Genomic DNA, 12,631 nt, shown 5'->3' on the forward strand with positions numbered 1-12,631 from the left:
TATATATATATATATATATATATACACACACACACACACACACACACAGAGAATGTAAGTTTTAAACAAGCAATTTAATACTGTACACAACAATGATGATTGTGAGGCTTGGTTGAGGTGGTGAAGTCAGAGGGTGGGATATTTCCCTGGGAATGCTTTACTGGCTAAATGATGAACTAGCACCCGGCTGAGCCCTCAAGGGTTAATACGTTGTTAATGTAGCCTCACACTCTACAAGGCAGCACAAATGGAGGGAGAGGAGACAGCATAGCAGACAGAGAGAGACACCGTCTGTGTGACAGAGATACACATTGCCCCTTTAAGTATGCTTTTTTAAGTAGATCAGCACGTTGAGACTGCTGCTGCTGCCAGAAAGCCTCCTCCCATGTGTCCCCCTGCTCTATGGAGATGGGATAAGCGGAGGGGATATTAGCACCCCTTCCCTCCTCCCACAGCAAGCAGGAGGTTCCCAGGAGCAGCTCCAAGGCACAGGGCAGGAGAAGCACATGGCAGTGGGGGGAGGGACAGCTGAATTGCCGGCAATTGATAGCCTGCTGTGCTGCTGCTGCACAGGGAACTTAGGGCAGTGGGGAGCTGCTAGTGGGGTTTCCGGTCCCTCCTTGTTACAAGCCCCCACCAGCTATCTTCAATGGGCTGCTCTTTCTGCAAGCAGTGGACAAAGCAGGTGGCAGCCAAATAACGTTATAAGGGAGCATTGCACAACTTTAAATGAGCATGTTCTCTAATTGATCGGCAACGTAACAACAAAACAATGTTAATTGGGATGACTTTAAGTGAAGAGTTACTGTACCCACCTCAGGGCCCTTCTGGAGGAATTAAAGGCCATGTTTCACTTGTTAAACACAGTAGCTAAACTGCGGACTTTGCATCAGCCAGTAGAATAGAATATGTTCTGTTGCCCTTTTTTTTTTTTTTTTTTTTTTTTTTTTAAGGTCAATGGGAGTGATATGTGCTTCATCCAGGTATCCGTTTTGAATCTATCTGCAAAACCAGTCATCCACCCAGCATCAATTACAGACCCTTTTGAAATAGACCTGATTAACCTAGCTCTGGACCTTCTGATGTCTGAGGGTCATAACCTCTTCAGCTAGAAAGGCATAAAGAACATTACTTCTGTTTTCTCCTTCCTATCTTTGGTATGATACTGTAGAGCAGTAGAAAATGTGGGAGATCATATGGCAGGTACCTTGCCTAGCTTTACGAAAGAGGTCATTCACCATCTTGCATCCAAGGTCCTGACACGTGGAGAGGGCACAGTTTACTTTACAAGTGTTTTTAGGTGCAAAGAGGTCAATTGCGAGCCCACCAAATCGATTTATGAGTGAGGGTACTTCTGGATACAGGTTCCACTCTGCTCAATCCAACTTCTGCCATATAAGCCTTAAGTTCATCTCCCCTTTGGTGGGCAGTGCACACAGAGATAGGCAGCTTGCTTCTGGCCAGGACAAGATAATTTATTTTCATTTCTGGGATAGGCCTGTGATCCTGTTTTTCCTAGTTTGTTTATGACATGTTGACTGTCAGTCAGAACAAATCTGTTATGCATGAAAGGAGCAGTGCTCCAAGACCTCTGGGACTTGAATGAGCCCCCTTCATTATCTCCAGTTGGCATCTGAGGATCGCTTTGTGTGGTTCTCTAATAGGTGTCTGAGTTCAATTAAATTTGATTCTCTGCCTCAGTTGAGGGGGAGTGGAGAATATATCCAGTGGGAACTTACTCAGATGTTTCAGAAAGAGCTCTGCTGTTTGTCTGAGGCCAGGAATAGAATGTGGAACCAGTTGCTTAGCTTTGATCTGACATGGGTGATGGATAGAAATGTTGTGGCATTTCCCTGGGTTGCTTGAGATTGGGAATGGGACAAAAATCATCTTGTGATTCTTGCAGAACTCCATAATGTACCCACTTCTCAACAATGTCCAGTGACCTCATTTTGACCAAAGTTATAGGTAACCATTTTGCTCCCAAATTGAAAGCCCAGCTGGGGGGCCTAGCAACTGAGAGCAGCTACCGTCTTCTCCTCAGCACACTTACGCTAGCTACTGCTTGTGGAGTGATATTGACTCTTGTTTTACTTCAGGACTGCTTCAACTTGTTATATGACCAGTATTCATTTCTATAGTATTGGCAAGAGCCAGGATTGTAAATCAACTTTTCCAGCGATGCTGAATACATTCAGCTTTCCATAAAGTTTCCATCGTATCACTGAGAGAGCTAGGAACTGATTTACATTATGGTCTCACTTCAGGGACCAGAACCCCACATACCTACATGAGGTAGATTGGTTATCCCACTCCATTTTTCAGGTTGAAGCTGTTAGTCTATGAAATTTTTAAGGCTGAGTGGAACCATGCTTATAGTATTGTCCATCCATGTTGTTGTTGTTCCTGAAAGCCTGGGAGGAACTTAGTGTATCAGATGATGGTTCTTTTGTTTGTTCGTTTGTTTTCTGTTTGGTTTTGAGACCGTTTATTTTCATGCCCAAAGAAGGGGCTGAGGTGATGCCTGCCTGGGAAGGAGCCACTCTGTCATGTAAAAACCTCCCCTCTGAGAAACACTGAGTCTCTGAATACAGGGAAGATAGTCAATTTCACTTTTAATAGTGACACCAGGTTGAATGTGGACAGGTGTGCACTGAGGAACCTTCTGGTCTTATAAAATGGAGGCCGGGGTATAGAAGAAGGGAGAGGGGGGAAGGTCAGCCAAAAAGCTCCTAATTGTCTGATTGTTTTTCTGCATGTGGGTTGCTGTCTCTCTTGTCATTCCTCCAGCAGCTACCTGTGCAGAAGGTGAAGCTAGTTGAAGCATAGTAACCTGCCGTAGAACCTGGGAAAAATATCATGGACCTAAGGGTATGGTGACCCACAGCAGCAGCTGGGAATAATAGCCCAATCATAGGTGTGCACACGGGGTGTGCTGGGTGTTGCCAGGCACACCCTAATGCTCACAGGCCGGATCTGGCCCCTCAGAGCTTTGGATCCAGCCCACAGGATTTGCCCCCTGTGGTGCCACAGGCCCCGCGCCGCTCTCAGAATTCTCCAGCATGGCACCAAGTCTCTGGGGCCTAGGGGATGTGGGGGCAGAGGGCTCTGTGCGTTGCTCCAGGCACCGCCCCCCACAGTTCCCGTTGACCGGGAACCGCAGCCAATGGGAGCTTCGGGGGAGATACCTGGAGGCGTGTCAAGGGCAGCATGCAGAGCTCTCCTCCCCTGTCTCCCCCGGGGCCGTGCAGGGACGCAGTGAGCGGCGCCAGGGTGGGCAGGCAGGCAGGGAGTGCGCTGCTGCAGGTAAGCAGTGTTGGGCCGGAGCCCGAACCTCTCCTGCACGCTGCCCCCCAACCCCCTGCCTGTGCCCTGCACCCCTCCTGCACCCCAATTCCCTGCCCTAAGCCCCCTGCCTGCAACTCACATCCCAAACCCCTGTCCTGAGCCCCCTCCTGGACCCTGCACCCCTCCTGCACTCCAACCCCCTGCCTGCACCTCGCACCCCAACCCCCTGCTGCACCCTGCACCCCAACTTGCTGCCTTAAACCCCCTGCCTGTACCTCACACCCTCCTGCACGCCAACCCCCTGCCTGAACCTCGCACATCTCCTGCACTCCAAATCCCTGTCCTGAGCCCCCTGCCACACCCCTCCTGCACCCCAACCACACCCCTCCTGCACCCCAACTCCCTATCCTGAGCCCTCTCCTGCACTCCAACTCCCCGTCCTGAGCCCCCGCCGCACCCCTCCTGCACCCCAACCCCATCCTGAGCCCCCTTCCTGCACCCCAACTCCCTACCCTATACCCCCTGCCTGCACCCCAACCCCCTGCCCTGAGCCACGTCCTGCACTCCGCGCCATTTCCTGCACTCCAACCCCCTTTCCTGAGCCCCTTCCTGCACACCACACTGCGTCCCACACCCCAGCCTTTATTATGTTTGCCTTTAAAAAAAAAAAAAAAAAAAATTCCCTGGGTGCACACCCCAGTGAAATGTGCTGTGCACACCTATGAGCCCAGTAGTTAGGGTATGGCAACTTGCAGTGGTAGCAACAGCCGAATAGTTTACTTATCTTTTAGATGTGGCAGAAAATCCCAATCCCTCTATTGTATCTTTCCAGGGAGCATGAGGACTGGCTTGCTGAGGCTGCTCCTGCATCTTACTCAGCAGAGTCCGCCTCACTAACGTACCTAGCTCCTTTTCTGCCAGGGCATGAGACTAAGTGACCCTGTCTAGACTGGGCTGAAGGTTGGAGTAAATTGGACAGAGCCATCTGAGCTCCTCAGTGAGACACTCGAGAAGGGGATGAAGCAGGAAATACAAAGCTTTCTTTTTTTGCCTTTGGCTTTCATGTGCCGAAGGCGGCACGCGAACTGATTTTCAGTGGCACTCACACTGCCCAGGTCCTGGCCACCAGTCCAGGGGGGGCTCTGCATTTTAATTTAATTTAAATGAAGCTCCTTAAACGTTATTAAAAGCTTATTTACTTTACATACAACAATAGGTTAGTTATATATTATAGACTTAAGAAAGAGACCTTCTAAAAATGTTAAAATGTATTACTGGCACGTGAAACCTTAAATCAAAGTGAATAAGTGAAGTCTCGGCACATCACTTCTGAAAGGTTGCCGACCCCTGCCCTAGAAGCACTAGCTACTGCAAAAGCCACTGAGGGGACAATCTCTCCAAAGGCAAATGCAACCCTGGAACGCAGCTGAGAATTAGACATATTATTGAGCTAAATCATTAGTCACTTTCAATAAAGTTTGGAATTTCTCTCAGGAAAGCTCTGCAGCAGAGAGGTCTGGCTGAGTTGCTGGGGGCGCCAGAAACAATGGAGGAATCTTCAAGGGATGGAAGTCTCCTGTTGCCAGCAACTGACCATTCTGATTCAATTCTCAAACTGCAAATGATCTGAAATACTATTGTAATGGATCTGTGGACCTTAACATGTTGAAGGATGATTTCAAGCAGTTTTGACCTTTTTAATACACCCTTGTTTTAACACAAAGTAATCTGAAATTTAACCATTATTAAAAGGACAAAAACAATATATTTAGTCCCCAGATACAAAACATTTCATATTGCTGTTGTGTTTTGTAGGTATTGCCTGAAACATGTTTCAAAACTGAATAATTTCAAACATATAGCACAGCCAGCATATATCTACAGGCAAACTCTGTGAATACATCTGAAGTGCAAAAACTGCAACAGCAAATTAAAGTTATTAAATGTTGTTCAGACCTGAGTAGCAACTAGAGAATTGAAGGCACAAATAGGAAGTGAACCCAACCCATTCTGAAATTATATGCAAAGTCACAGGATCCACAGACTATTGAATGTTTATTGTAAGTAGGTATATATGATTAAATTGGTATCTATTTATTCTAATCATACTTTTTAAATTTTAGGAGCCTTACATGGAGGGGGTAAATCCATTTATCAAGAGTAACAAACATCGCATGATCATGTTTTTAGATGAACTTGGGGTAAGACTGTTATAAATTTTACAATCTAAGCTAGAAGTTATATAGATTTATACATATCAAAGAATAATGTAATAACAAATCTTAAAGGTTCTCATTAAATACCTCTAAAATCCAGCAACTTCTGAGTATTGTCTCAAATGCCCCAGTTAAAGGATATATTGTTAACTTAAGATTTATTTTTAAGGTCTCAATATTCAGAGACCAGGCAGATCACTGAACTTAACTTAATGTGCAAAGATTAACCAAAAAATCATCTTGCAAAACAATATTTAAAAAAAAAGAATACTCTTACTCTTACCTGTAGGCTTACTCTTACTCGTGGGCTGGCAACATACCTCCATTGTGGAGGTTAGCAAATTTGACCCTAATAAAAGAAAAAAAAAAATGAATTTTAAGTTAGTTAGGTGCTGAATGCTTGTCTTAACCTGGCTATTTAAGACGATCAATGCATTATTCTAAATTGTCAAGGTTTAAAGAGAATTGAGATTTACAGATCACTTTAAATCAAACAATGTAACGCAATACTATGCAAATGCTATAACAAGAGTAGCAATGAGTATAAGACATTACTTTTCAGGAATCTCAGTTTTGATTAATTCAGAAAAGCATGAAAATTTGTGCCTAAGTGCTTTGCTGAATAGAGATGCTATCATGAATTGGAGCCTAAATAAGTAACTTTGGAAGATGCTTTTTACTATTTTTTGATATAGTCAATCAAAGTTGCTGTTTACAAGGGATACTCAGTCACTGATTTATTATTTTAATGGTATTTAATTACTGTATACCTGGTCCACCACTGCATTCATTAACTTGCGAGTTAATTTCTGCTCTCCCATTTTTGCTGTTGCTATCTTCAAATATAGAAAATTAAATAAATGGATGCATCATCTCTAGCTTCAGGGGAAGAGGTAGAGAGCATGAAAATGCCACCCAGAGAATCCGTTGCTAGCCAATTCAAAGAGGTAGCATAGATGGCAACACCAGATCATTTTCCTTTCAATTGAAAGAGAAATTGGTGCATTAGTGATCAGCAACACTGAAGTGGCCATTCCAATTAAGTACAGGGGATGCAATATAGAAGTAGGCTCTAACTACATTCAAGTATCTTTTTAAGAGCTAAATAATATTATTAGTGGAGTGGGGGGTAAATAATTTGGTATCAGAGCATGAGTAGAAAGCTTGGCTGACTGAGAATAATGTGATGAATGTTATGATGTAACTGCCTGCAGTACTGAAAGTAATGTGTTGCACAATACAGTTGATTTAGTGGAGAGAAGTGTAATGGAACTTCCTTTGCTATTTTATGAAGTTCTGAACTCTAAACACACTTTTTTATAATTCTTGTTAAAGAATGTACCTGAACTTCCAGACACTACAGAGCATTCTAGAACTGACTTGTCTCGTGATCTAGCAGCCTTACATGAGATTTGTGTGGCACATTCAGATGAGCTTCGGACGCTCAGTAATGAGCGAGGCGTAATGCAGGTAAGAGTTGTTATGGCAGAAAACCCCCATCTCAGATAGTTGACATTTTTTACACTAAGCACTGACGCAAATTTCATAATACTTATTTGATACTTCTGTACTAAGGAGTTAAGATAAATAGCTTAAGATAGGTTACTTCATCAGTATAATGTTATGAGGATGAGATAGTTCTAAAGGTAAATATTATTCTGTTCATAAGTTTCTCACTCAAAATGGCTAGCAGTCCTCTGTAGCAAAGCCAAAAAGCCTTTTAAGTGCCTGGAGAAGGCTTGCTTACCAGAAACCAGTTTTCCCTCTCTGATAGGTTCTATGGGCTACTAGTATGGTGTATGCTTTTTCCTATTTAGAAAAGTGAATGTTGTTTGTTATCTTTTCAACCGCTATTTCATTTCAGTTTCTTGGTTTGTATTAACTTTGAAAGTAAAAATTGCAAGCTTTTCTTTTCGAGTAAGAAAACTCTGTGGACCTTCAGTAATTGTTCTGTGTAAACTTTATAATATAATATAAATTAGGGCTGTTGATTAATCCCAGTTAACTCATGTGATTAACTCAAAAAAATTAATTATGATTAAAAAAATCAATTGCCGTTTTAATCACACTGTTAAACAATAGAATACCAATTGAAATTTATTAAATATTTTGCATGTTTTTCTACGTTTTCAATTATATTGTATTCTGTGTTGTAATTAAAATCAAAGTATATATTATTTTTATTACAAATATTTGCACTGTAAAAATGATAAAACAAATAGTATTTTAAATTCACCTCATACAAATACTGTAGTGCAGTCTTTGTTGTGAAAGTGCAATTTACAAATGTAGATTTTTTTTGTTACATAACTGCACTCAAAAACAAAACAGTGTAAAACTTCAGAGCCTACAAATCCACTCAGTCCTACTTCTTGCCAGCCAATCGCTAAGACAGACAAGTTTGTTTACATTTTCAGGAGATAATGCTGCCCTCTTATTATTTACGTCACCAGAAAGTGAGAACAGGCATTTGCATGGCACTTTGTAGGTATTTATATGCCAGATACGCTAAACATTTGTATGCTGCTTCATGCTTCAGCCACCATTCCAGAGGCTATGCTTCCATGCTGATGACGTTCATTAAAGAAATTATGCGTTAATTAAATTTGTGACTGAATTCCTAGGGGGGAGAATTGTATGTCCTCTGCTCTATTTTAGACGTATTCTGACATATATTTCATGTTATAGCAGTCTCGGATGATGATCCAGCACATGTTGTTCATTTTAAGAACCCTTTCACTGCAGATTTCACAAAATGCAAAAAAAGGTACTAATGTGAGATTTCTAGAGATAGCTACAGCCAAGGTTTAAGAATCTGAAGTGCCTTCCAAAATCTGAGAGGGATGAGGTGTGGAGCATGCTTTCAGAATTCTTAGAAGAGCAACACTCCAATGTGGAAACTACAGAACCCAAACCACTAAAAAATAAAATCAACCTTCTGCTGGTGGCATCTGACTCAGATAAAGAAAATGAACACTGCTTTGTGAGCACTGCTTTGAATTGTTATCGAGCAGAACCCCTCAATAGCATGGACTCATTTCCCTTGGAATGGTGGTTGAAGCATGAAGGGACATATGAATCTTTAGCGCATCTGCCATGTGAATATCTTGTGACGCCGGCTACAACAGTGGCACGAGAATGCCTGTTCTCACTTTCAGGTGACCATTGTAAACAAGAAGCGGGCAGCATTATCTCCTGCAAATGTAAACAAACTTGTTTGTCTGAGTGATTGGTTGAATAAGAAGTAGGACTGAGTGGACTTGAAGGCTCTAAAATTTTACATTGTTTTGTTTTTGAATGCAAGCTTTTTTGTACATAATTCTACATTTGTAAATTCAACTTTTGTGATCGAGATTGCACTACACTATTTGTATTAAGTGAATTGAAAAATACAATTTCTTTTGTTTTTTTACAATGCAAATACTTGTAATAAAAAATAAATATAAAGTGAGGACTGTGCACTTTGTATTCTGTGTTGTAACTGAAATCAATATATTTGAAAATGTAGAAAACATCCAAAAATATTTAAATGGTATTCTGTTATTGTTTAACATATGATTAATTGCGATTAATTTTTATCGCTTGACAGCCCTAATATAATATAATTGTAATATTCATTTTAACTTTCACTGCCCTGATCCATCTCAAATTTCCACAGATAACAAGCAGTATTCGTCTTTGGACTACTAACTTCAAAGAGCAGTCTTTTTATTGTTAGAGTTCCCTCACTAGGCAATTCTAGTTATGACACTGTATGAAATAAGTATTGCTGGCTGCTATAGTGGAGTGTACAGAAAAGTGTAATTTAATTCGTGCAAGTACTGCCTTCTCATGCCCTGTATAAGCTGTTTGTGAAAGACAACTGGAAAATACTTCACTTCCATGTCACCAGTTCAAATCCAGTCCAGGTTAAAACCAAATTTCAGTGGCCTATGAGAAAAGTCACTCAGTCAATCCACTATATTGACTAACGTGTATAGCCAGCTGTGACCAGGGTCGGAGGGAGTGAAGCTGAAGTTACAAAGCTGCAGAGAATGAGGCAGACAATCCTCAAAGCTGGTGAATATTTGAAATCTTAGATTTACCAAACCAGCTAAAAACAGCTTCTGTAATACCTTACTGGTTACCCAGAAGCCAACAACACAGTTCTCTTAAAGCAACCCAGCCTTAGGCGTCCACCCAGACACCCAAGTCAAATATGATGAGGATTACTGAAAATCCTATTAATCATATAAGAAAGTTTACCAATCCCAAAGGATTGGACACATTATCTCACAGATTAATGAATACTTCAGATCTTACCCAAATACGTGCTTACAGCCAATTCTTACTAACTAAACTAACATTTATTAATAAAGAAAAGAGAGAATATTGGCTAAAAGATCAATATACATACAGACATGAGTACAGTTCTGAGATCAGATTCATAGTAGAGATGGTGAGTTTTGTAGTTGCAAAGAATTCTTTCAGAATTAGTCCATAGGTTATAGTCCAATGGCCATATTCAGGGTGATCCAAATAGGACTGGAGGTCTCAGTCTTATGACTTAAGCTTTCCCTGCATGAAGCATCAGGCTCCAAAGGAGCCTCCTATTAACCAGCTCCTATTAACCCAGCTGAAATTATATTAAGGTGCTAACAGTTATTACAATGATAATCATCAGTGATAGTCTTGACAAAGAAGGAAAAGACAAGGGGCAAACTAGTAAGGCGGGATAGGGGAAGCTTTCATTAAAAGGGTGTTGGGGTATGTGTGTGGCGCTATGGACAAGGTTGTCAGTTTGACATCTGTTCTAGAACACTACTTTAAGCAGCATAAAATAAACTAAAACTCCTTTTTGGAGAGAATCTGAAGTATTTAAGAGTTGTGGATGTGCTATCATAGCTTCTTTGATGTGTGTATTCCTGGAAGTGAAATTTAGTTCCTTTAAGGAAAATTTTCTAAACCCCTGTTTCTGGTGGGGAAGGAAAAGGACCTGGCAGTTGAGAACCACAGCATGAGGCAGTTGAGAACCTTTCAGTTAAGTGCTACCGACCACTTTCTGCCATAGTAACCTACAATTCTGCCCTGAAAAGTGAATATATAAAAATTGCACCTTTTCTGCATAACTGCTCCAGTTGAATCTGGTTATTTTAGTAACTAAATTCAGTCTTTACTTCTGTTAACCGTGTGGAGCCAACCCCCAAAAGAGTAAACTGTATTCTATCCTTTATGTGCATTGTCAGTAGACTTGTTTCAGTTGTCTGTCCAAATTCTGTTTTTACCTGTGAGGTAACTAAGAACTCATCTTGGTGTAAAGAATCCTTTTCACTGATGTTTGAAAAGGAGAGAACTCAACTTGATTTTTATATCCCAGCTTAAGTTTGTAGGTTAAAAAAAAAATTAAATAAAAAATTAAATTTAGACCTTTGGTGTATTTCTCTCTACATCAAATGTTATTTTTACAGTCACTTTTCAGATCAGAGCATTGCTTTAAAGAACAAGGAGTCAGATCAGTTCTTTCATTTTACTTTAAACTGTGTAATAAAAGCTGTGCACACTAATGTATAAAAGCCAGTCTCATGAAGAAGTTTACATAGAAATGTATCTAGAAAATTTTGTTTCCTGATGTGATATTTTCCTAATTATTTGTGCATAATATTACTATTACTGACTTTCTTTCTACAGCATGTCCTAAAGAAGCTTCTAGCTATTACAGAACTGCTTCAGCAAAAACAAAATCAGTATTCAGTGTCTAATAACATCAGGTAGCAGCCTTTTACCTAGACTTCTGCATGGATCCAGCATGCCCAACATGGCAACTCACATCAATATCACTTCCTTCTTGCTCTTGCCAAAAATAGCACACCTTTTTCACATTCCCAGTGATGTGTGAACTATGCAAAAAGAAAACAAAGATTCTGTTGGTGAATATTTCTACCAGCAGCTTTTTAAGCTATCTGTGCAGAATGTTTGCACTTTTTTCCACATGGAACCAATTTTCACAACCTCTGAGCCTTGGTGTACAGATCACCTTCCACAAAGAAAATGCTGTGACTGTGTCTTGAACTTTAAAAGTTATTTTCAACACCTTGCCAAAGTTCTGCTGTCTGTTGGAAAAGAATTTATAGTCAACTGACAAGGAACAAAACACGTTATTTTGACAGCTAAGTATAACTGGATTGAAAACTTTTCTTACTGTAATTTGGTTACAGTTATGACTTTGACTGTTCAACCACTTTAATTTGTATTTACAGTTTCAAGAATTTGACATTATCGTAGGAACAATCTTTTGCTGTACACTTTTTATACCATGCTGTTTCTCTTGCTGGAATTATGTTGAAAGAGAATATGCAGAATGGGTCTCGTCAGCTTTATTTTTTAATGTCCCACTGATTCTGTCTGTTTGAATAATTCTTCCATCAAGGATTGTCTATCCAGATAAATCACAATGCTTTTGTAAAATGTTTACAACAGTCAATAATTTTAACTCAATAAATTTATTGATCATTGTATCAGACATGCATGCATTCATTAAACCATTTTATAAAGTATAGCGTGGTTGGAGTGTTGTGTAATGTAAGTCAGACATGATTTCTATAACTGTTGGAAAATACTTTTGTGTTCAAAAATCAGTTTTTAAAATAAAATCAATTTGCAGTTAGAATCTCTATGAAAACTGGATAAATTTGTTGAATTTTTGAAGTTTAAGTTTTTTGTGAACTTATTCTTTGTAATCTACTCACATGCAGATCAAACCTTCAGGGTGAACACTCATCTTGCCTATTTTTTGGCAGGGGACCTCAAAATAGCAGCTGTTGTTTCATACTCTCCTCTGATATACAGACACAAAAGGATAAGTGGGAGTTTTGATGTACAACTCAGTTTCAGTGTTTTTGCTTATGTTTTTTTTTTTAATTAGGGCTTTCGATTAATCTCAGTTAACTCACGTGATTAACTCGAATTAATCTTGATTAAAAAAATCAGTCACGATTAAAAGCAGTTTTAATCATACTATTAAGCAATAGAATACCAATTGAAATGTATTAAATATTTTTGGATGTTTTTCTGCATTTTCAAATATATTGATTTCAATTACAAGACAGAATATAAAGTGTACAGTGCTCACTTTATATTTTTTATTACAA

The 12,631-nt window shown here is 40.0% G+C and overlaps 1 protein-coding gene across 1 annotated transcript in view; it reads left to right on the forward strand.

The window, feature by feature from the left end:
- Positions 1-12,037, forward strand: part of RASA1 (RAS p21 protein activator 1) — a 122,377-nt gene extending 110,340 nt beyond the window's left edge. Inside the window, exons 23-25 of the mRNA XM_032782687.1 lie at positions 5,412-5,489; positions 6,840-6,974; positions 11,172-12,037. Of these exons, the coding sequence (XP_032638578.1) occupies positions 5,412-5,489; positions 6,840-6,974; positions 11,172-11,255 (297 nt within the window). The 3' untranslated portion in view covers positions 11,256-12,037. The remainder of the gene's footprint in view (positions 1-5,411; positions 5,490-6,839; positions 6,975-11,171) is intronic.
- The last annotated feature ends 594 nt before the right edge of the window (positions 12,038-12,631 follow it).

This window comes from Chelonoidis abingdonii, chromosome 6 (genome assembly GCF_003597395.2).
Source record: "Chelonoidis abingdonii isolate Lonesome George chromosome 6, CheloAbing_2.0, whole genome shotgun sequence".
In the NCBI taxonomy this organism is placed as follows: Eukaryota; Metazoa; Chordata; order Testudines; family Testudinidae; genus Chelonoidis; species Chelonoidis abingdonii.